The 26,174-nt window shown below is 40.7% G+C and overlaps 1 protein-coding gene across 26 annotated transcripts in view; it reads left to right on the top strand.

The window, feature by feature from the left end:
- phldb1b (pleckstrin homology-like domain, family B, member 1b) overlaps window positions 1–26,174 on the top strand; it is a 178,455-nt gene that overhangs the window by 84,319 nt on the left and 67,962 nt on the right. For 25 of the 26 annotated variants that reach the window (XM_084716847.1, XM_084716855.1, XM_084716861.1 and 22 more), the window contains 2 exons: window positions 11,945–12,070; window positions 20,797–22,286. In XM_084716847.1, the coding sequence (XP_084572973.1) occupies window positions 11,945–12,070; window positions 20,797–22,286 (1,616 nt within the window). Of the gene's footprint in view, window positions 1–11,944; window positions 12,071–18,024; window positions 18,228–20,796; window positions 22,287–26,174 lie in introns of those variants that run through there. The other variant, XM_084716869.1, reaches the window with a different exon arrangement.

Genomic DNA, 26,174 nt, shown 5'->3' with positions numbered 1-26,174 from the left:
CTGAATACAGAAGTCATGACAACAGTTCAATGGCCTATTGCCAAAATTTAGTACTGTATAGTTTTCAGAGTTTTCAGCAACTATTTTCTAACACTTAAAATGTGTTGAGTGGGAAAAACTCCCCTCTTCCTTTACACGATCTTTAAAAATATGTTCTTAATATGAAAAATACATTAAAACAGTCACAACCTTCACATCACATTACAAGAATTCTGTCCCACAGTAATTTGCATCGCTGTTCTCTTACACAGTGAGAACCTTTAAATATGTGTAGTACAGCCATTGTTTCCTTGCAAAGCTCATTAAGTGTGTGTACCAATAAAAGACAGGAATTTAACACACATTAAGTTGAGCCATGCTGTTTGTTAGTCTCTGGAGTGGTATTTAAAGTCCCACTAAAATTGTACAGTTACGTCTTCTGTGGCTCTGGAGGGAGCTTTACAAAGTCTGATGATGTCATCATGCGTCATAAGTAAGGTTTGGGCTTGCGACCTCAATATTTTAAAGGGACAGTTCACCCCAAAATCAATACATATATAATACATATTTTTCATCTGTCCTGTGGTTCTATTTATTGATCTATCTAAATGGCACCAAAAAAACAAGAATCTTTGCATTACAAACTGAAGGTGAAGGGTTTAAAAGGGTGCAATCAAAGCTGCTTTCCATTTACCTTGGAAGTCAGAATTAGGAATGATGTCAATTCCAAGTTCCAGTGTTCCAGTACAAGTTGGAAAACCAAGATGGCCGCTTCCAGGAGGACCCTTGTTGTGCTTGATCTTGTATGTTATTTTGCGCATACAAATACCATAGCAACATGCCCACAGGTAGAGGGCAACTGATTTAATGAGACACAAAAGACAGAAGTGCTAATAACAACAGTATATAACTACAGCTTTCACACACTGTTGATGTGCAAAGCAGCTATCTTGAATTTTGAGGTCCGAGTTGATGCTCTTCCAACTTCCCTATTCTGAAATCTGATTTCAGAGGGCATTCCAGTTGAAATATCCAACTGGGAACTCAGAAATTCTGACTTTCCAGTTCAAATGGAATGCACCATATCAATGCTATTGAGTTGCATCATGGGAAATGTAGGATCCTGCGTTTTTGGAGCTTCACATAGGCTAGCAAATAGAAGTTATGCAGGTTATATCAACCTCTGCTGTTTCAATATTATATCATAATACTCTTTTGACTCTTCAGACTTTATGAAAGTATATTACCAAATTGCTTGAGTACCCCTTTAAACACATTACTGTATATAATGGGATGGGAGTTGTCATACGAATGGATTTCAACTTGTAACCAGATATAACAGAGGGAAAGAAATGTTTGAATAAATTGGACGATCAGTACTCAAAAATCTGTCATGAGTGTGCTGCTAGGAATTTGTATTTATGCCTCCTAGTGAACCATGTCGTAACAATCAAAGTGAAAACAGATTTTCTGCTTTAAAAACAGCAAAAGTAATGTGACTTTGATGTAAAACAAATTTTGTAGCTTCTTCCACATTTACTGAGAAATAGTTGCACACATACTGCCATGGAAAACCAAACTGAATGTTTCATTTCAGTGGGACTTTAAAACAGCTTGATGAATGTGGAGAATAATGCAGTCAAGATGTGTGTTGTTGTGTAAGAACTGAACGGGAGGTTTCATGAAGCTGTCAACAGAGGCAGCAACACCAGTGAACATAAATACTGGAGACTAAGACATGATATAAATGTCTTTAATTTAATACACACCTTGTGAATCTATTTAATTATGTGATTTATCTTTTTTGAACACATGTTTAACAGAACACAGACACTAACACATGATAACACAAAATTTATTTTGGGGAAGTTGCTGTTGCTCGAGTGCTGAGAGAAAAAGCATTTGGCCTGTCATTAAAAAAGCTTGTGCTATGAAATAATTATTTTTCCATTTAAACTTTCATGAGCAACTTGCCAAAACAAACATTATCATAAAAAGTCAGTTGCTCAACGTCAATTTTTACCAGTCCAAGGTTATGTCTTTAAATATCTAATTTCCTCAGTTTAAAATCCTAAGATATTTACTTTAATAAGTTAATAAATATAGGAAAGCAGGAAATCTCAATATTTGAGAGACTGAAAACATTTTCTATCATTTTTGCAAGAAAAATTACTTTCAAGATGAAGTGATTGACAGAATAATTAAATTTTTTTTTTACCTTTTGCCACATGGCTGACATGGCTTTTTACTGGCCCCAGGAAAGTGGGCAAGCCTTATCCTTAAGGCCTGTAACTAACATACATTATATAACTTGTGTAAGTTAACATATGCAGTATAACTGTGTAACTTATGTGAACTTATCTAACTAACATGCTTAATTTAAACCAAGCAAAAGTTAGAGGCTAGCTTATGAATGTAGTGGAGAATTTAGCAGCTAAAGAGCAGGATTCGGTGGAGACCAAAACAGAGCTAAAAGGAGAATATATATTGGACTTATCTTCATCGGGTTGCCATTAATGTTAATGCTTATGTTTCTCTTGTCTGCTGAATGTGTCAATAAGTAATTGATTGCTGTCACGTTAGCCACATTATAAACTTTATGACAGTGTCAGTGTTTCAGCTTATTCCTCTGCCAAAAATCATTGAATGCCGCATTAACTGAAGGTGTAGCCAGACAGAAAACATGCATGTCTTCATTTTTCATCATACTAACAGGAAAGAGAAAGACAACAATGCTTTCAGAAAATCTGTGTATCTGCAGAAACAAAAAATGTCAGTTTCAGCATTATAAGGTTGAACAGAAACAGCTGAAATATGCAGATCTTAATCTGCAGAAACCCGTTCAGTGGTATTGAATCTTAATCAAATCCAGAGCGCTTGTTTCAACATTTGTCCTTCATTTACCCCGAAGCAGCTTGTTCGCGTCCCCTCATTGAAACAAAGACTCGCAGCTACTGTAGCCGTGAGTTTAGAAACTTAATTTCAAAATGTCAAAAGGACCACCATCCCTGCTGTGGGGAAAGCTGATCACCAGAGAGCTCAACCTCCATCACCCCAGGTGATTGGCTCCTGTGATGACTGATCACTGGAGGGAACGTGACCTTTGAAGACGAGACCTCTTGAGTTACAATCAGAGTTCGCACAGGCCACCTAGGGAGATGTGTGCTTGATATGGTAAAGGGAAAGAATGCACGTCGGCGCTTTGCTTGTGCAGTATTGTACGTCATCACCATAACTCACTGCTAACTAGATGATGTCTGGACAGACAGTTATGTAGTTGTCAGGAAGATAAAGTCATAAATGTGTTGAAAAGCATTCAGACATGCCAGAAAAACAGACTCATCCCGAACATCTTTCACTTAAAGCCCTTCCAGTCTAAATAAAGGACTTAGTGGTTTGAGGTGTGGTTAATTTCTCTGCGTGGTTAGGGTTCGGCATCTCTCTGGTGTCATTAACCGCCCCCGCCCAGCGCTCTGTTCAATATGAGAATGGCATGTCTGCAGCAGATCTGTTCAGTGCTGGTGATAAGGTGGGAAAACCCCCATTGTCTGGGTGGAGACTGGTGACCAGAAACAGACGCTGTTTCCATACACGGACGGTCGAGATAAGCTATTGAGAAGCTGCTGTCCTGCCTGCTCCTCCTGCAGGAGTTTATTTGGCAATCTTAAATGTCGTCCGAGCTGGAAATGTCACGGCGGATGTCTCTTCTTACATCGGTCATATCCAGTTGATTGACTTAACACCAAATGCGTCCATTAAATCACCTTTCATTCCTGTAATTGCAAGACGAAGCACTGCAGTTTCTCTGTGTCAACACTGTGTGGGTGCTCCATAATGAAAAACTGCATGATTTATGATCCTAACCCTGCTCGCTGAATATGATACATGGCCCGTTTAGAGCATCTCCGTATCCTGAACCCTTCCAGGGAGCGGGATAAATGCTCAGCGTCTCACAGGACCATAAATCTGCGCTTATTTCGTCGTGATCTATTGTCTGACACTCCCTGAAGTGTCTCCTCGCTGCGGGAGGATCCATCATGATAAGTAGCCGCGTGGTGTTGTAATGGCTGAATTGATGAGTGTTAATTGGCATCAAGAGACTGCCAGTAATGGACTTGAATGGCAGCGTTCCACTGAAAGCTTGAACCAGATGGATTGATTAGCAAAATAGCATGTGTTCAGCTGCAGTTTGTGTATCGATGATAATGACATTGGCTCTGCTTTGTTGATTCAGCAATAAATTACTTTTTTTAATTGGAAAAAACTCTTGTAAAGGTCAATTTCCCATTTTCCCTGTATTTACTGCCTGTTGTTCTTGAATATGTGAGTTATTTAGAAGTATGTACCCATGCAACCATGCTGAGATATGATTAACACATTTACTAACCATCCAGCCATATGTGAATGCTTAAAAAATCGGTAAGTCTAGAAAAATAAGTCTCAAAATCATGAAAAAAATGAGCAGTTTTCTCTGCTCTGAAAATCTGAGTGTGTCCACTCCACTTTCCCAATGTCAAACACTACTGTGACCTGAAAATGACCTAAAACATGGACACTCTGTCTAGCAGCTTTATTGGACATGTCCAGACATGTTGGAGCCACCAGAGCCAGATGACAGTGACAGGATGGTACTTTTTTTTTTCTTCTGTGTCGAGTTGTTGGATCTGAAGTGAGCTGAAGTGAACTGCTGGGCTGATTTGGTCTGAGAGAGTCGCTGAACGTACGTTGGGGAACCATGGCTCCGACATGTCACCGAGCCATGTTTCAGGTCCGCCCAAGAATCCTGAACACAAAAATATTGAACGGTAACATGTATGATGTGTTAAGAAACACTTCCACTCACACAGACTGGTAGATTTGTTGATTGCTCTGCTTCCATACACTGGGTATCTGCGCGTGAATCACACTCGGCACAGACAGCAGTGTTCAGTGTGGTGTTACTGTGTGGACATGCAGGCCCCAGTGGTGCAGAGGCTGCTGCAGGCTGATGGATGAGGGAAGACATTTCTCTTCCTCTGCACCGTCCTCTCAGCACAAACCGCTGCTGGCAGCTGACACTCACTCACTGGCCAAGTCCTCTGCTGCCCCCGAGGGAGCCTAACCCATCACCTCTGCAGCCTGCGGGCCCTGTGTGTGTGTTTGTGTGTGTGTGTGTGTGTGTGTGTGTGTGTGTGTGTGTGTGTGTGTGTGAGTGTGAGTGTGTGTGGTCACTGACAGAGGCCACCAGGGATCAGAACACAATGAGTCAGCAAAACACACAAACACATGCTCATTTAAGAACAGCAGCAAGTGTGGATCATTATACACTGTGGTACTGTATCATCTGTGAGAAGAACACAGTTCATGGAAGCTAACAGTACTCAAAAAAGTTCACTCACCTTTTCACTGCTGAACAGACTTTTTAAAAAGTTTTAGTAAAGTTTTGATGTAAACGTGACCCATTTTGGTTGGTCTATGCAGTTGTTATGATTATCACTGAGCAGAAGGCTCACTGCAGAAAGAAATTTGTTGGACCAACTTGAAAAAACATTTCAGTTGGTAACACACAAATGAAATAAATCTTTTCAAATTGAGCTTGCAAGTCAGATGAATACAATGGCTTTAAGTAAGATGTAAAATAAAAGTTTTACCAACTATTAATGTTTTGCTGAGATAATCCACTTTTCCTCTTTGAATCTTTGAATTTTAGAAACCCCAAAAATGGTATTTCAAAAATGACTGAGGAGATTCAGAAAGTGAATAATGGTTATGGTTGAGTTGTTGAGTTTCTCAAACCCAAGGATTCAAGATTTTCTGAAGAACGCACATGAATTATCTCAACTAAAGTTAATAAGTAAACTTTTTCTTAGTTTATTTTGAAACTTAAGAGTTTGAATTGCGCTCAAAACTCAAAATCTATTGCAGTAAGTTGCCTTGAGATATTGAGTTGTTTCACTTTTAATGCATTCTATCAGATGAAACTCTTCAACAATCTATTCAAAAGCATCAGTAGTATATACTTTTATGCTGTATTCATTTTATGAGGTTGAAAATGCTGAATTCTCGTCTCTTCATTGGTATCGGTGTCTGCAGACTTAAAGCCCTCTTCTGTCTGAAGCAGGATGTTTATTGGACACAAGACCTTCAGGATGCATTCGTGCTCACTAACTAACCAAAGATCAATATGTGTCAGCAGTTATTACCCTTAGTCATCATTGTTTTCTCAACTCCTCTAACACACACGTTGTTTGACAGAAGTGCTGAGTAAAAATGACAGTGTGCAACAGAGCCGTCACCAGGCCCCTCCAGATCTCTGAGTGAGAGATGAGTTTGTCATGACTGTGTCAGATAGACGCCGCTTGGAGCTACGTTCTTTTAACAGAGTTTTTGTTGGAAGTGACTGGATTGATCTCCACAGGGGAGATCATGTCGGTGCAAGTCAGATGTGGTGTGTGTGTGTGTGTGTGTGTGTGTGTGTGTGTGTGTGTGTGTGTGTGTGTGAGTGTGTGCTATGAGTCAGGGAGGCGGAGGGAGGAATCCAGAGGAAACAGGAGCTAGGTGAGGGAGTCGGGTGACTGCCGAGGTGGAGAGCATGAAGACACGGTGGCTGGGCTGACGTGGCCCCGCAGACTGCGGTATTAACATCCTGATGACTGCTTTCAAATCTCCTATTCAGCGTCTTTTTGTTTTTCCCTTTCATGACCAGACTGACGGCACGCTCGTCTTTCCAAATATCGACAGAAACAATTTCAGCTGCGGAAAATACTAACCAAAATTATGTTGAGGATGGTGTCGTAACCACTGAAGGAAACGCTGATGGAAATGTTAAAAACTGGCCTCTTCACTCCACATATTTCAGAAACTGATGGTGAAAAAGAAATACTAATGCAAATAAGCAAAGTGCTGCATTTGGACGGCTCATGCAGGCATGCGGCATTTATTGTACCAATATTAAGTATCAGTTTAACTGGTATTTCACACCACCACTGTAGAAGTCAGCACTTCTTCACAAGCTGATGACGTCTTAACTAACTGTGCAGAACATACAAGGATGTGGGAAATTTGTTTGCATAAAGACGAGTATCCATGTCTATAAAACATAATAAAGGGGCAGCAAGGCCTCTGTTTTTGTTGAAAGGACTCCAAGATCAGTTTCTGATTGGTCAGATACGTACAGTACCAACCATACAGAGCCAGACTAGTGTATGGTGGCCAGGCTGAGAACAGTACAAAGAAACTGAAGTCTTTAGAACTTCATTTTTTCTGTGTTGTTTAGTCCTGTAGTTCTCGTGTAGTCAATCACCCTTGAAGCCTGGTAACCACCAAAAACTGGTCCAGCCAATCAGGGACTACTGGCAGCTATGGGTGTGGTTTCTGGTGTGACTGCAGCGAGAAGTGTCCATGGAAGCGCTGATCTGATTGGTTGAAGTTAGCTTGTGTTAGACAGATGGTTCATCCATTCACCTGATAAGTGTTTTCTGAAAGTTTCCATCCAGATGTACCGCAAACTTCAGCTGACTTTGAGTAAATATGCAAAATGAGATACGGCAGTTCTTCAAGGCCTCTGAGAACCATTATACCATCACAGAAGATGAGGGTGCAACAAGATGATGAAATTCAACTGAAAAGTCACACAACAACACAAACAAACTAGCAGATCGAGGCCGCGGCAGTCCTGCAACTCCTGCACTCTGCGAGATAAAATTATTGATTTTTCCCATGGAGTTTGGTTGGTTTGGAGAGTGAGATATTTGGCTTATATAATGGTGGTTTCCTGTTGGAAAAAACTGTCTCATGGCAAAGTAAAGCAGTGAAAATATTCTAAATATAGTGCACACTAAACTCATATTTATTTTTTTTTGAGGTGGACCTTTTTTAATAGGCTGAAATAACTATTGTTGCTGACCCTGACCACAGCAGTTCATTACTTAACTTATGTGCTGGTGCTCTTAAATGCGTTTCCAAACTGGGCGCCTGTTGACCAGCATCTACTGCAGGTAATACACTGACTATTGATAAGCACCTCATACAACCCCACGTTAAATAGTCTGAACTATGCCTTTACCTGATGAGTGAATGGTTGTCTATCTAAATGTGTTACCCCTGTGATATTCTGCCAAGTTGTCCTGGATGTATCCCACGTCTCACCCACTGTCAGCTGGGATAGGCTCGAGGTCTGCATATGAGAAGCAGATAAAATAGTAGCACATATAAATAGAAAAAACATTGACAAACTGGTCTACGGGCTCATTATGCTGCTTATAACACCACGTACTGAAACAGAACACCTATTTCCCATTGTTGTCGCTCAGTTCTCGCCCACTGCTTGTGATATAATCAGATGGTCTCTTTCCCAAGCTGTCAGTGTCTGTCTGTCCAAAATAAAAGGGCATCTGTCTATGTGTACATCACCACAGCCTCTTGTGTAACGGAGAAGGTTCCGTCTTTACCATAGGCCCGGCGTTCTCTGCTGACGACAGGCAGGGATGTTATCTCTGCGCAGGGCGGAAGACCTTTCCCTCATTATCGCAACAGGACAATGGAGCTATATTGAGAAAGCAATAAACATGAGATTGCTTATCTGTTATTGAGCTTGTGGCTCATGAAGGAGCTGAATTAGTTATGTGCATTATGTGCTTTGACGTGTCCTACCGGGATGGTGAGTGGATGTGATTGATTGTTCCATGGAGACGGAGTGTTTGTTGGGTCTGAGTTGTGTGATGTCACTGAATACAGGCCTGATCGGTGTGAGGATCAGCACTTAAGTCATATTCTGTGCCTGCTGCTTCACATTAGAGACACCTTCCACCAAAAAACAATATTAGCAGCTTATTTGTACTCTTTATTCTTGAGAATAATGAATCTCAAACTGGTTTCTTGAACATGACGATGAGTTCACTGTACTCCAGTGGCCTCCACAGTCACCAGATCTCGATTCAACAGAGCACGTTTGGGATGTGGTGGAACGGGAGGTTTGCATCATGGATGTGCAGCCGACAAATCTGCAGCAACTGTGTGATGCTGTCATGTCAATATGGACCAAAATCTCTGAGGAATGTTTCTAGCAACTTGATGAATCTTTGCCAAGAAAAATTAAAACAGTTTAGGCAAAAGGGGGTCCAACCCAGTACTAGTAAGGTGTACCTAATAGACTGGTCAGTGAGTGTATATTTAATTAATTAAGAAAAAGCATTAAATACATACACTGCTGCCTATATAGCTAACAAATAAAAACTTACGTGTGTATCAGTGATTGGCTAATATCAGGCCAAGATAATGGTTTAATTTATCCTGCTAATCCTGTATGAATGTGATATGAATATGATTATTATTATGTCCTGGTTCAGGTAAAACAAAGGCTTTGTTTCAGGGCTTATAAATGAAGTGATATCAGATCATAGCATAATCGTACCGGTATCAGCACTGGAACAACTCCACCTGACAACCCTGATTTTTTTTTGCCCATTCTGGAGCAGTGAAAACAAGCTATAAACACAAAACTAACGTATTATCACCATCCTCCTAATGACTGAAACAACAACAAATGCGAGCATGTGTGACCATCAGCCTGACAGAGCAGAGATGATAGCAGGTCCTGAAGATCAACATGCACCTGAAAACCCAACACAAGCTACAGGCCGTGTGGGCTGGAACATTTACCACAGCTAACCAACATCTAACGAATTTTCATTAGACACAAGATTCATCACTTTGTTTACTGCGGGCCTAAATACTTACCCAAACGGTGTTTTTAGAGCATCTTATCTCCTTAATTGGATGTATTTCCTGTAGAAACAGGATGCGGGGGCGAGGCACATCAGATAATTCAGCTGTGTAAACCATTTCATTTAACGAGAGGAGACAGACTTATTTGATGTTTAGGAAATTTCACTAATTAAGATTTCATTTACACTTCTGACGCAGCTTCCTGCTTCCCAGAAAGGAAAAAAAATATATATATCTTGAGATTTTGAAATGTAAATCCAAATGTGTTTTTGTCTAAATTATGAATATCTCAGTTTAGTGCAAAGCCCAAAACTGCTGTGATTGTTAAAGATCTCTGTATTGGCTTCAGTGTTCCACATCTCAGTTCATTAGCTCCAAGTGTTCCACGATCCATCATCACTTTTACATAGTGACCAGGGACTCTGTGCCCTCATGCTTTGTTTTTGTGTGTGTGTGAGTGTGTGTGTGTGTGATGGTGTTGACGGTGGTGAGCACAGTGTTGTCTGAGTCAGCACAGCCTGTATGCCTTGTTGGTTCCTGTTTGAGCACTTTGCACTGCTTTCACCCCTGATGCTGTCAGAACAAGTCTGATTCCTCTTCTTCACCTCACTCAACTCTCTCTTGGCTGTTAAGACAGTCCTCTTTGTCTCTGTCTCTCTGTAGACACCGTTATGAGTGACACATGCATTCCAGATGCCATACTAATTAATATGTCAAAAAATGATTTAGTATGTCCCAAGACATTGTATGTCAAATGCAGACACCCAAAAGTAACAGGATGTCCTGCAGCGTCTGGTCGCAGTTTGCAGTATGCCATTTTGACCCACAATCCTCTGCTTAGCCTTTTCCACCAACATGGAAATGGCCCTGTTCTGGTTCATGCACCTACTTTTGAACTATTCTGAGCATTTCCACCAAGAACCTGAAAAGTTGGTCCCGATCTGCAGCCAGAAAAATAGCAGCTTTTCCAGAGGAGCCAAAGTGGGCGGGGTCATATTCTGGTCGTTGTTCATTATGCAATGCCCTCTGCTAATGACATCCTTGATTACAGTGGTTCCACTCAACTGCAGCCTGGCTCACTAGATAGCACCGAGGCTCCGTGAATCTTGAATGGAACCAGTTCAAGAACTAGAGCTCGTTTAGTGGAAAAGGGCGTGCAGGTGACGGTTCATTAGCCACGTTCCAAATGGCTTTTTCTTTTTACTTTCAATTTTGCGCTACAGACTATGATGGATGTATGAGTAAACGAGGCACAGTGTCCCAGTTGAATGCATGCAGCAGTATGTTCTCTGTAAAGCAGCTGCAGTCCACACTATAGGTGAAAAGGAAACGTTTGGAACAAAGCTACAGCTTGGACAGTTGCTCATTTGGTCAACTGGGTCAATTTCTTTAACTTCATATTTAACATACAGACTTGAGAGTGGCATCAATCTAACTGTACGGCAAGACAGCAATAAGCACATTTCCCAATAATAATTGATCAGACTGCCGTGAGCTAGACGCAAATGAGATCAGGTCCAAATCTCTAATAAGTGTTTTACATAGGACACTTCTACTGCTTATCATCCTTGATTACACTGTTTCTGAATTTCCATGTGATGAGTTGTGGGTTAATATTTTCTTGGCAATGTCCAAAACTTGATGTTTTACAGTGTACCATGCATGCTGCATACAGGTTGCAACGATAGCAGCAGCCAAAGTAGAAGAACAACATAAACAGCATGGATGTACAGCACTGAGTGAAGAAAGTTTCATATAAAAGATACCATTTATTATCACTAACACTGACTCCTTTCAAAATAAAGGTCTGATAACAGTTTAATGGTAAGCAAAATACTTTTGACTGTCTTGGCTAGATTTTAGATTTTTGGTATTTCCATGATGACCTTGCGGGCCACATGAAACCTTTCAGCTGGCTGCATCCTGCCCCTGGGCCACATGTTGCCCAGGTCTGATGCAAAGTCACCAAGTTGTTCTATTACTTGCCCTTACACACTTAACCTGTATGCCCACATTATTGATGATTATTCATAACAAATCTCATTGCGTTAATATTTTGTGAAAGCGCAAATAATCACCTACAACATTGTTGTAATATCGATAAATATTGATGATGAGGTGTTTGGACAAAAATATATATGTCATGTGATTTTGTCAGACACAGCCTTAACTCCTAAAACTTGAATATTCTTTGTTCTTCGTGTTCCTGTGGGTTCTGTGAAATGAAATCAAAACAAATGATATCTGTGCTGTTTTCCAGGGTGTATGCTGTGTTTTGGCCAGTCAGCCTTCTTCCGCTTCAACCACCCTGAAGAGGCCTTCAGGATGAAGAGCATGGTGCCCCAGGGAGGAAGTGCCTCCACCGGGGACTACAGACTATGTTCAGGTACTGTATGATCACTCACGCTCATATTTCTCCATTCAATATTTGCACTGTATTTTCAGCTTGTTTTCACTCAGCAGTGCTACCTTAAACATCATGTCAGGGTTCTCCTCTTCCACAAACACACTGACCTTTTGTTACATGAATAATAAGGTCTAAAGAGACCATTTTCCTCCTGAAGTTCCAGTTTCAGCTCAGCCTGTGTGAATGAATGGGCCAGATTGTTGCAGACCCCAGCAGAGGGGTGGTGAGGTGGAGCAGCAGGGCAGTGTGTTTTACAGGTGGATGTTTGCACAGCAGTAAAACACAGTTTTTCTCCTTTTTATAACCTGGCAAGGGTGGAGGAGTGTACAGGAGCCAAGGCAGCGATGGGAAGTAACTAAGTACAAATACTTTGTTACCTCACTTATTAACTTTTTTTTTTACCACTACTCCTACATCACACGTAACACTACATTTAACACAAATATCTGTTCTATTCTTACACTTTCAAAAAGGCTTGCTGGACTATAATACTTGTAAAAAAAATAACATAAAAAGGCGTAACAAGATGAAAAAAACTTAAAAATGCAACAAGAAGAAAACAGTGTGAAGACGTAACAAGATGAGAACAGTGTAACAAGACAAAAACAACATACAAAGTGTAATAAGATGAATATGACACGAAAACAAAAGTGACCTAAAAGACGTAACAAGGTGAAAACAACGTATAAGATATAACGGTGAATATGAGGTAAAAAGACAAAAATGACACAGTAGACATAACAAGACGCAAAAATTATGTAACGAGACGAAAAACAAAACAATACATAACAAGACAAACATTATAAATTATAACATTATAAACATAAAATATGTAACAAGACTAAAATGACATAGTATGAAACCAACATAAGAAGACATGATGTAATAGATATAACAAGATGAGAGTGACAGAATAATACATAAGAAGAAAATGACACAGTAGACATAAGAAGACAAAAAACAATGTAATAATACATAACAAGACAAAATGATGTATAAGATGTAACAAGATGGATATGAAATAAAAAGACATAAGACAAAATTAACATTCTAGACGTAACAAGATGAAAACTTGTAACAAGATGTAACAAGACAAAAATGATGTAAAAGATGTGACAAAATATAACAAGACTAAAATGACGTAACAATACGAAAACATAACAATGTGTAACAAAACAAAAATTATGTAAAGGATGTGACAAGACGAAAACTACAAATAGATGTAACAAGAAATAAACAAGATAAAAGATGTAACATGGCACAACTAGACAACAATGATGTAAAACATGTAATAAGACAAAAACAACATAAAAACATGACAAGACAAAACACAGTAAGGGAGACTCGACTGCAGAGAACAGGTGAGGTTCAGTTAACTTTGAACAGAAACAGTGGGTAGAAACATCCTTCAGAGGACAACTTTTTACTTCTATACTTTGAGTACATTTGAGAACCTGTACTTTTTACTTTCACTTGAGTAAAGAAGTTGAATCAGTACTTCTACTTTTAGCAGAGTCTTTCTTCAAACAAGTGTCTGTACTTCTACTTGAGTAAAGAATGTGTGAACTTTTGCCACCTCTGGACGAGAACAGTATATTAAACAGTAATTTGGTGATATACAATACTGGAGCAATATATGGCTTTAATAATAGTTTACTGCAATTAGATTTTCTTGTCAGACTTTGGTTTTATATCATTAATTATAAATGAGTTCTTGATTTAAAGACAATAAGTTTTGAGTACCATTACTGTAAGAGCTGTAAACCCATCTAAAGAATGTACTGAGTTGGTTTTAATGACTTTTCCTGTCTGACAAGAGAAATTTTACATTGCAAATAGAAACTTATCATAATTCTACACCTCCAAATGGTCACACCTGAACAAAACTACACTAAACAAAGGTATAAATTGCCTATTATGTCTGTTTGCAGCTCTGTTACAAGTGTGTTGTTGTCAGCGTCAGCCTTTAAAATGCAGCACCCGTTGAACCCTGCAGCCTGACTGGTGCCCAGCTGGGACCTGGTGCTGGAGTTTACACCATGCATGTTTTATGAGCATCTCATTCTTCTGCGTCTCCAGGCAGTTTTCAGCTGCTTGCGCGTGCGCGTGTTTTCCGAGCGCTCCTCCTGGCACCCGCTGTAAGTGTACCTTTAGCTGGCCAGCTCTACGACCAGGGATCTGTCACAGCATCTTGTTATTTCCCTTCTGTTACTGTTGACGCTGGCTGCCACCGGGGGATAAGTATAGCACACAGGCACACTGGCTGCTTTGGACTTCCTGATCCAGTAATGAAAGCCTTCCGTTGTTTAGAAACGTACCATTTTCCTCAATTATGCATTCCTGACTTGCATTCAGATGAAACCTGCTTATACCACTCCCAAGATAATCTGAGCAAATCTGTCATATCTACTTTGAAACACAAATTACATTACATTTGTTATCTGTATAGAAATTCTAAGGCCAGAGCTATTATGGAGGGGAAACCCACCTAAACCCAACTGACCCGCTTTTTTGAAAGGAGTATCAATTTATGTTACTTGTACATCGTGGACGACCCCTGCTGATATACAGTATTATGGTCAGTTTGGGCTAAAAACAGAGGTGGGATCACACTTTTGTTTGGCAAGTCACAACTAAGTCTTAAGTTTTACACTCAAGTCCAAAGTCAAGTAGGGCTGCAACTAACAATTGTTTTTATTGTCAGTTATTTTCTTGATTAATTGATTAGTTGTTTGGTTGATAAAATGGTGATAAATGTCGATCAGTGTTTCCCAGACTTCAAGATGACATTCTCAAATGCATTCCCAACACCCAAAGAATATTCAGTTTACTGAAAATAGTCGTGTTTAAGAAACTAGAATCAGAGAATTTTGACTTTTTTTCTTTAAAAATAAGTCAAATCATAATAGATTATCAAAAGAATTGGTAATTAATTTAATAATCAATTAATAATTGATTATTTGATTAATTTCTGCAGCTCTAAAGTAAAGACAAGATGGTCAAATCCCATAAACTTTGAGTTTCAGGTTCTAAATGAGTTATAACGTAACAGTGAGTTTCCAACCTCCCTGATTCACAAAGTTACTGAGCTGTCAAGCTAATGTTAGCTAACTATTAGCTGGCTGACCATGTTAAAGCTATAAAATGTAACATTTCCACGTTAGAATGTCTAAAAGCAACAATGTTCAAACAGAGAAATCCATGATTAATTCAAGGTAACTTATTGCTAGGTGTTGCTAGTTAGCTGCTATAACTTCTGCACAGCAGGCCAGACACTAGTCTTAAGTTTTCTTTGTATCTTTATGGCTGATCAAAACATATTTTTTTTATGTGTACAGCTGATGAAAAAGTTTTTGTGCCTTTACAGCTGATGAAAAAGTTTTTTATATCATCACAGCTGATCAAAAAGTACTTTTTTTGTATGTTTATGGCTGATCACAAAGAAAATACAGTATTTCTGCCCTCACAAAGCCCCAGTTTTTGAGTGTGAGAGACACTGCAGTGTCACTGTATCTTTGTGATGCCGGTCACATTCACCTGTCTGTTGTTCAGTTTGGCAAGCTTTGCCATGTCAGTGACGGCCCGCTGACCAGCTGTCTTCAGCCGGCCGTCTTTCAGCTCCTACCTCCTCACTGATCGGACGTTTCCTGTGCCTCTCTGTCGAGCCGGCAGACGGCTTTGTGGCTCTGAGCTGCTTACTTTAAGTGGCCGACGGCTGGAGTTACAGTATCTTTTTCAGAGACTATTTATAAAGCTCCAGTTCCATTCTACTGTCTGCCATCTCTGCAGCCTCCCTCCCTGGGTTTCCCCTCCAGCCCCTTCATGCACCCAGCCACCGTCCTCCTGTGTGGCAGCCTCTCTTTTCAATAGGAGCCCTTTATCTCCCTGTGATTTGGCTGCTCTATCTGTCACTGGCTGCTTGACAGTCTGCAAAAAGCAGCGCTAAATGCAGGGCTGAATGCTTGTGATGCAGCTGAACGCTATTGTGGTTGCAGTATGGCACCACCACATGTTGAATCTGTGATGTTCAAATGATTTTTTTTATTATCCAATGAAAGCAAGCGTCCATCAATAAAATAGGACTGGACCATTTTAAACAACAAATAAAGAATCTTTTGACATTTATTTAATTTCCATTTCCAAACCAGTTAAAACCCACAAGAAGAAAATTCCTTTTATCCTCTAACATTTGACCATATTGGATCAATGAGGTCTCTTCTCAGTATTTTGTGTGGAAAAGTTCAGACAGAAAGTGTATTTTTCTACTTAACTTCATCCAAAGTTCTTTGATTTGATTAATTGAATACATTTTTCACACTAGCATTTTTACAGCAGCTACAATAGACTGTGACAACTTCAAAACTTCTTTTATATTCTCAACATACAGTTCAATTTAAATAGACTTGTGTGTTACTCTATGTAAGTAGCAATTTGAGGCACTTCTACTTGATTATTTCTTTTTCATGCTACTTTATAATTCTGCTGCACACTACAGTTCATACAGAAATATACTTTTTACTGCACTATATTTATTTGACCAGTATAGTCACTTTATACAAACATATTTTACATAGAGCTTATAAAATATGGTGCACTGCTACTGATTCAACGTCCTGGCATGTAACACTAGGCCTATATTAAAAATTAGCTCCACCTTGAGCAAACAATACATTCAAATGTTGCTTACAAGCATAATAATCCAGTAATATTATGTAGCAGTTATGCTCTCACAGGGACAATTTTTCTGCTTTATGAATACTTTTACTTCACCTTACCTTACTACATACATGCTTTACTTGTTTAGTTGCAGGACGAAGTACTTTTATGTTGCAGCATTGCTTTTCAGAATCTGAATTAGTCTGATTCCTCCACCACTGGTTTTGAATGCTGGGAAAGCTTTATTTCTTCACTCCCTTCTCGTGGTTTGCTGTGTTTGCATCACTGTGAAAGCAAACAACCATCACTTTTCTTAAAGTACATTAGACACAGTGAGTTTTCACCATCTATTTATTCTTCAAACTATGAACAAGAAGGGTCTCAGGAGGAGTTTTAACTCTCAAACAGTGCTTGCTGGGAATTGTGCTTATATGCTGATCACGTTTCTTTAATTAGTTTTAAAAGTTTTGAATAAATAAAATCTTTATATGTTTGATTAGTTGATATTAAATACTTGTATGATTTTTTACAGTGTTGCAGACAAGTTCAAATAAGTCAGCATGGTTGCAGCTGCGGTTATCATTGTATGTATGCATATACTGTCAGCTATTTAAAAGAATTAATTTCCATCACAAACTATTTTCTTGCTGACAGAGCACATGGACATTTTCCCTAATGTGCTGCTCTGGTGATCAGCTCTTATTATAAAAAGCTGGATTGTGGCTTGTCATTGCCACTAGATGACAATAGTGTTTCTCATTGCCAGTAAAATGCAGTGCAGTGCCACGATTTGTAGATCAGAGGAGTATTTAGTTGATGCTTTCTCCCCTGTCTCATCTAAAACTGACATAATCTGCATTATAGAGACAGTAACAGTGACAGCCCATAAAATCCTCAGCTGTGACTCTGTAAAACAGCTCTGTAAATCTCGCAGTAGTTCACATCACACTGGACAGGAAGAGCTATGTCAAGCTAGCTATTACACTGGAAGTAAGACGATTTTACCTTCAGAATAAAATACATTGGTTATTTGAGGAGAATGGCGCCTTTCAGAAAGAGAGGAGACAAAGTTGACATATGACATAATCGAGAATATTATATAAAATTGCGTTGGGTAATACACTATATCATTGATTGTCGCCATTTAGCGTTTCAACACATTTTAAATCTACTTCAAGCGTGGAAATTTAAGTTGTGGTTTTATTTTGAAGGTCAGGGCAGGAAAAGCGGTGTTACGTTTTAAGCAACTTGACGCCAGCGGTACCGTAGGCAGCAGCGGTGCCTAGCACCTCAACCCCCGGCTGAAATATCACCTCGGTGGTGAATCTCCATATCTCCCTCGGTGTGTGTGGAGCCAGGCACGGCAGGGCTCCGTCACACCCGGTCTGTAGCCGGTGTCCGGAGGATGTGGGCCTCAGTGTGTGTCATATAGCAGGTGAACCGCAATGAAAAAGACCGGGTCGCAGTTATATTCCTTCATGTGAGTAACCCTACTGCTTACTGCCTGAGCTTTGGGCAAGAGAAGTGATACGAACCGGTCACACGCCAAACTCCATTAAAAATCTGGTCGGTTTAATTTTCATTAGCTTTTATGGAAAGGTGAACAGAGCGAAGGGCATCATTACACACTTAATGCGATTCACTGGAATGTCATTCCTCGTTCAGCATACAGGTGGTCAATAAATATGTCATTTAATGGGAAAAAAACAATAATTTATTCGCTTGGGTTACAATATCACGATATGTTTTGATGAGAGGAAATTCGGGGTCTGGCAGATGGACCAAACGTATGTTTAAGCAACTAGAGCTTATTAACGATGAAATTGATGCGGGATTGTAGATATCCTCGCATGCAATAAAATATCTTAAGTCGTAGTATATCAAACACGCAGTTTTACCGGCGGGCAAGCTCACATTAAATTGCCACATTTTTAAATGAAGTTTGGCGTGGTGTACTCGAGGCGATAGTGTATCCCATGACATCATTGCACGGGCTTTCTCTCAGCAAACGGTTGCTTTTATTTTTGTCACCCCACCCCCTCGACTCTGTACATAAGAATCAAGCCGGTTTGTTGCCTGTGAGACACGATGTGACATTGACATTCATGCGGCGCTCATCGGATAAGATGCATGATTGTGGCAGCCTGCAGACCTTAAATGCTGTATCATTTGAGTGAAAATGCTTTTTAGGTTTGATCGTGGTCAGCCTCTTGTGAAGGCAGAGCTTCATTGTATGGCAGGCAGAGAGTCATTATAGGGGAGAAGGCAGGAAGCTGCTCCCATCTCTGTTGAACAAGCACAGCTAATGTATTATTTGTGAAGCTTCTATATTTTAGAGCCATTTTGCAACTGGGAAATGTCTCTCTGACATCATCTTTATGCAGAGACAAAATTGACTTTCCTAGTTTATTCTGTTTTGCTTGTGTTATCATTTGCTTTATCGCTCAGTCATGTTTTTGTGATTTATGATATGATGTTATTACATCACTTCTCAACATGACAGCTCTATTCTTCTGTTTCTGTTGTTTTCCATCACCTCTCTTCACAGATGACACCAAGGTGCAATTATCTTCATGTTTCCATTTAAACAAACAAGTCCATTTAAACAGATTTCATTTAGCATTAATAAACCTGACCTGTGTTCTGATCCCTGCCTCAAGGCCATGCTGGTGAATCTCCCACGTGGCCATGCGTTTGTGTTGTAATAATCTACTATGCTGACATTAGAGAGAGACGGTTAAGATTAGATTACCCAGCCTGTGTCCTACGCTGCTTTTGGGCCACACAGTAATTGGGTTATGTAGGCACATTTTCTCCTGATCCCTATCCAATGCACAGGCCTGTTGGTCTCTTCATCTCCTCGCCTGTGTACTTTCCTCTGTCCTCACTATTAATCCTTCCTCTGCCCTTATGCTTACCTGTCGTTCGCGGTTTCTACACTGGGCTGGAAATCCGGATTTGATGGTGATTTTGAACTTATCACCAGTAGTACTGGCAAGGTTGTGACTGGACATGGAGGTTCTGAGATGTTGTGATGTTTTATTTTCTTACAAATGCATCAGATGTCTTTGTTCAGCCTGACTGGAAAAACGTAAAAGAAAACTTAACTAAACCAAGAAGGAAACAATTTGCTAAAAGAAGAATTTGTTAGAAAAAAATAATCAGACCACAGTAGGCACCCATATAGACAAATATAAAAAAATTGGGAAAATGTGTGGAATTTCTCTGCATTGTACTTTATGTGTTACCAGAGTAGTTTTCAGATTGGGTCCTAGCGACCAATGGGGGCCTTTTCCGGTACTTTAGGGGGACCCAAGTGAAAGGAGAAATAGAATATTTTAACTTTTGTCACAGTTTTTGGAAGTTGGAACAACAAGGGAAGAAATAAGGTGACTGTATTGATTGACTGTAATTTATAGTGATCCAAGCTTGATCATTCATTGGCTATAAAGACCTCCACCCCAGAAATAAAATTACTCAGAAGGGATTCTCTCTGAAGTGGGGGTCTGTGGTCTAATTTCCGTCTTTTGGGGGGTCCTTGATGTTTGGGCATTTGGGAACCCCTTCATAGCACCTTCTTTACAAGCTCTAGGTAAGACAGGTAAGGTAAGGTCATTCAGCAGATTTGCATCAGACTTTGTAGATGATGATAACGAATGAGTGTAAAGCACTATGTTAACAAAAACATAAACAGCTGCAGAAGTGGGGTTGTGCTGCTTCGGGTCCTGTTCATGATTTTATGTCTTATCAGACACCAAAACAATGCATACTGGTTTATAATACTGTGAGGGTTTTACAGTTTTCAATTCATCTTTGCAATTCTCAGGTAAACAGTAAAATTACACTGCCTGCTCCATGCTACAGGTAATGTCTGGACTGCAAGCTAGCACACGTTTATACCTATGCTGTGACTTGCCAGTTGATTTTGCATTTTCAGGGCCAATTTATTTGTTTGAAGACTCAGTGTTATTTTGTGACTTTATTATTACCCATTGTATTTTTTTGTTTTATAAGGCAAAGCCTGATGATGCTTGTTTTCTTTCCCTCAGACACGGAGAGCTTGGTCAATGGAAATCACCAGGCCGGTCCAGCCCAGTCGCCCCCAGCTCCTGGAGAGAGAGTCCAGTCTGAGCACAGTGCAATTGTCAGCTCTATTGAGAAGGACCTCCAGGACATCATGGACTCCCTAGTCATGGATGACCCGCAGCCTTCTTCCTCGGAGGGCAAAAAGCCTCCTGGAGGCCAACCCATTCCTCACTCTCCTCTGTCACCCATGGTCAATGGAGGGGGCCGGTATCTGCTGTCCCCTCCTACCAGTCCAGGGGCCATGTCCGTGGGGTCCAGCTATGAGAATACATCTCCTCCCTTCTCTCCGCTCTCCTCTCCCTCAGCAGCTAGCAGTGGGAGCTTTACCAGCCCGTCTCCTAGTGGCGGACCCCAGGACCAGAGTTCTTCTCTGCCGCCGGTGCCTGTACGCTCCTCCAGCTACAACTTCACCACCCAGCCTCCACCTGTACCGCAGCCACGGACCATACTGCCTAACTTTAGCAGTGGTGGGGTGGGCCAGAAGGTTCAGGAAAGCCCCAGGCTGCAGAGGAAGGTCTTAACAGAGGCTCCTCCAAGCCCCAAGCCAAGCCGCAGAGGGCTAGGCCAAGATGGGTCTGAGAGCCCCCGACAGACCCCTTCTTCTACTGAATCTCTCAGTAGTAGAAACATTGTGCCAAGTAGCCCCAGACTCACACCCAAATTCCCTACCTGTCCATCCCCGTCACCATCCAGTCCCAGGACCAAGACAACCACAGTTCTCCAGGAAAGGCCTGCCAGCCCTTTCAGAGAGCAGACCAGTCTAGCTGATTGCTCCGCCAGCCCCTCCAGACAACTTTCCCAACCTACCAGAGCCTTCCAGCCTCCCTTGGACCCTATTGTCCACATCATCCAAGGATCACCGCTCCAGCAGCATCCACGTTCGCTGCAGCCCCCTGAAAGCCCTCGTATGGCAAGGAGAAACATGGAGCTGAATGGTGGCAGTGGAGGGAGCAGCAGTATGAGAGAGCTGCCACCTCTTAGCCCTTCAATGGCTCGGAGAGGGGTCCCGGTACTCCCTGGGGCGCTCCCAGGGACAATCCCAACATTGAGAACTCCAGATAGCCCCTCAGGTCTGGGCAAGTTTGTCCCTGAGAGTCCCAGGGTCAGACGCAAGTCTGGATCTACATCAGAGGAACCGACGTGCAGCAGGGGGATCCGAGCCCGCAGTCCGTCTCCCACCTCTATGTTGATGGAGGGCGGTGGCGGTGCGGGAGTACGGAAGGCAAGCTTTGGGAATTCCTTGTCACCTGCTTACAGTCTGGGCTCCCTGCCTGGCTCGTCCCCTGTAGCCAGCCCCAGGACCCATCGGAAGATGTCCGCAGGGAGACCCCACCCTGGGATGAGGGAGAGGAAGAACAGCATCACAGAGATCAGCGACAACGAGGACGAGCTCCTGGAGTATCACAGACGACAGAGAGAGGAGAGACTTCGAGAACAGGAGATGGAGAGACTGGTAAGTCAGGAACACACAACAGTTTACACCTTAAAAGCAGACATTTCAGTCATGTGCTTGTTACGCTATTTTGACTTAAAGGTTAAAGCAGGTTTACTGGATGCATCACAGAGTTTGCACCCACTTCTTGAGCTGACCTGGCAAATGCCAAAGTTTTTCACTCATGACTTTGGGTTAGTTTTCCAACTGAGTTGTTTTGGACCTGATAGACAATCTTAATCCTGTGGCGATTTTCAGATTTAGACAAGTATTGTGGTGCTGATATTGTCCTTCCACTAAAAATGACAGTTCATCACTGACCATAGTTCAAACTGGTAGGGGTGTCCCGATTCGATATTGATATTGGATATTGGTCCAATATCAGCCAAAAAACGAGTATCAGATTTGCATCTAAAATCTCTGATATAAGCGCTCCGATAAGCAGTCCATTTTCCGCTCCAGCACTTCTATCCATAGGTGACTCTGGTTCCTGACTATTGTTCTCTGTTTGAGTAACATCACTTGATCAAGCCTTTTCTAACATTCCACACTACAAATAAGTAATAAAAGTATGTATGATTCGTGCTGATATTGTATTGGATCGATATCAGCCAATATGGATCGGTATCGGCCAATACTCAAGGCTGCAATATCGGTATCCCATCGGAAGTGAAAAAGTTGTATCAGGACATCCCTACAAACTGGGGAATGTGGCTGCAACCAATTATTATTTTCCTTAATGAATCAGTTGAGTATTTTTGGCTGGACCGCAGCAAAGCTAGAAGCCAGCACCATAAATGAGACTGTCTGTGACTGACTTACTGAGTGAATGATGGAGTTCCCCCACTGGCTGTTGCTCTTTCAAAATGAATAGACATGAACAGTCCTGAATCACATCCTCGAGAGATAACGCAGTAGGCACGATGACATCACTTGTAGTTTGCTCACTCTAGCATGGGGGACACTGCGTTATGCATAAGCTTTAAAGCAAGGTGTGGACAGTCCACCTCCTCAGCAGATCATGGATGCTGCCACTTCCTGTATCCATTTCAAATTAAAAGCCTGTGCTTCTGATTAAAAGCCCTTAAAAGCCTTTCATACTATGCACAGTCAAGTCATTTACTTGGTTTTGACCTCATGAAAAATGTTCATTACAACTTTCTAGAGGCCAAAGCAAAACCTTTTAAATTCTTGTTTTTGTCTGACCAGCAGTCCAAAAACCCAAAGACATTCAATTTCCAATGATAGAAAACAGAGAAAAGTAGCAAATCCTCACATTTGACAGGGTGTTTTTTCCTGATAATTGATTTAAATGATTTATTGACTATGAAGTTCAGTCAATCTAATTCTTCTCTCTCAATTAATTAATCACTCTATCAGTGCTGCTAGGAGTGTTAAGTCAACTGTATTTATTTAGCCCACAGTCACAAACTTATTTGGGAGGAGTTAACAGTTCCAGCAACACAGGACAGTTCACTTTGTACTTGAAGGAGTGTAGGACTGAAGCAAGGGTCGTCAGTATTTACATTTACAGTGCCCCTCAGGTCTGTTAGGTGCTCTTGAGCAAGACGCTGAAATCCTAATTAATTCACTAATTCAGGGTTAGGGTGGCACGCTTTGTTTATGTGTAGGCGCTGTGATTACAATGGAAGAAAATGCATTTGCAACAATAACAATGTTCCGAATGAAGAATCCAAAAATGGTAGCCATTTAAATTGCAGAAACTTTCAGGCTATAACCAAAGTCTCGTGTATTCAATCCTCAACATGTCTCAACTCTTTCGTCAGAGTCTTGCTCAGAACTGCTGGCAGAAATGAGGATTTTGAAAACTTGATTTATTTTGCAATATCTTGGCGTTTTGAGGCATACTGAATATACTAGTACTGACCTCTGTACAGATTCTGTCTTGTCAAAACAAGTCAGTTTAAAGCTTTTTTTTTGTAAAAGTAGACGCATAGGTACAGATATAGAAACTTGCCTTAAGCACCTTCTTAACCCCTCTCGAAGAACTTTATTAGTATTATTATCACTACTAGATTTCTAGCTTGCAATGAAATGTTGTAAATATCTTGCAGAGGCTTGGTCTAACTTTAATCCATAAGACCTCCTGGAAGAGGGAGTGTAAGGATTGCAGTATCTCTGTTTGTTTGCAAAAGGAGGAGTAACCAGGTCCGTAAACCATCTCAGTGAACTGTCTGTAACTTGGCTGTCTGCTGTCTAAACTGCTGCTGACATGCGGTCTCAGGGTGCCCAGTCCAGCCCATAGCAACCGCATTGTTTGTTGTTTCCTAAACCGATCGGGGGTGGGGGGTGGGGGGGAGCGGCAGTAGACAGCTTGAACTTGTCTGCCAGTCTCAATGAAAATACAGAGACAAAGTCCTTTAAAAAGTCTTTATATGTGTTTGTTCCTGCATGAGAAGGCGGTTGTCCGCCCTGCTTGTAATTACAAAACGGGTGTTTTTCAAAGTGTGAGACTGAGTGAAGGCAGCTCAGCTGGATGACTGAGACGACATGCCCTCTGTCTCTGTGTACCAGGTCGTGATCTGGTACCTCCTATAGAGGCATGGCAGTAAAACAGTGTGCCTGCAGCGCCGGATCCATACACTGAGTCTGTGTTTAACCCTTTACAGTGAGGAGGGCTTGGCTAAATGCTACAAGACCACAGAGAAAGACCCACTCAAGTTGATTGTATTATCAGTCAGCAGGTCTGTAGATCAAAATTAATAACATAAATATGGCATTAGCAGTTATTTGTATATTGTGTTATTTATAAGATAGTAAAAAGTGACACCAGTCCTGTGTTGCCATCTGTTGTGATGGTCAGGGATCAGGTGGGTAGCCCATGGCTAGGGTTAGGGTACCCCAGTTTCTGACATTAGTACTCTGTATGTTTCTCTGTATGATTTGGTCTCATTGTGTTCCACAGGCAAACTTTAGGTGGAAAGTTAAAATGTTAAGTCTGCATCATCAGAGGTATTTTGTTACTCAACAGATGTCTGCTGTCTGCCCAGAATGATAAAAAGTTTGCCTGGAAATATTGGATTTAGACATTTGTTTCATTCTGGGAAAACATTCTGGGCAGACATCTGTTGGATCATGAAAGTACAACCTGCTGCTGCATAAGAAGTTAAGAATTAACACTTGAGTGAACAACTAACTGAGACAGGCAGACAGGGTGTTGAGGCCACAAGTGGGGATAAGGTTAGCATTAAGGTTGGGTTAAGGTGAGGGTAAACACAAGTCAACAGGGACTTTGACGCACATTTCATATAACATCCAAATTTCAGATTCAGTAGTAAGTAAACCTCATTCAGAATCTCAGTGCCATTTGCCATTTGTCACATTTGCCACATTTTTTTTAGAAACTAATGTAATATTGTTCAACTAATATTTCAAATTTAGTCAAGTAATTTTTAAAAAACATGATTTTCCACAAAAGCAAGAGCAGCATGAGTTAAATATCAGGCTGATAAAATAAGAACAATCAAGCTGTAGTTTTTTTGCACGCTAAATAATTGTTTTGTTTAATAAAAATCATGAAAGGTTCAAATTCTAACAACAAACGCTGTAGTAGATACTTATTTATCTTAAAGTATTAATAGTTAACATGTCTCATTTATTCTAAAAATCAAATAAAGTATCCCTTGAGCTGCAGCAGATAGCAGAACAGTGGCTAACCAGTGAGGACATGAGCTTAGCTCTCTACATAAAAACAATCTGTACTTCTTTATTGCACCATCAATTAATTAAACTGTTCAGTGTTATTATGGGTAAATAACACTTAATCATTTAAAGGTCCAGTGTGTAAGATTTGTGGGGATTTATTGGCAGAAATGCATTATAATATTCTTAAGTGTGTTTTTATTAGTGTATAATCACCTGGAAATAAGAATTGCTGTATTTTTGTTA

Source organism: Lutjanus erythropterus, chromosome 4 (genome assembly GCF_056507025.1).
Source record: "Lutjanus erythropterus isolate fLutEry1 chromosome 4, fLutEry1.hap2, whole genome shotgun sequence".
In the NCBI taxonomy this organism is placed as follows: Eukaryota; Metazoa; Chordata; class Actinopteri; order Lutjaniformes; family Lutjanidae; genus Lutjanus; species Lutjanus erythropterus.
This window is presented reverse-complemented; position numbering and strand designations above follow the sequence as displayed.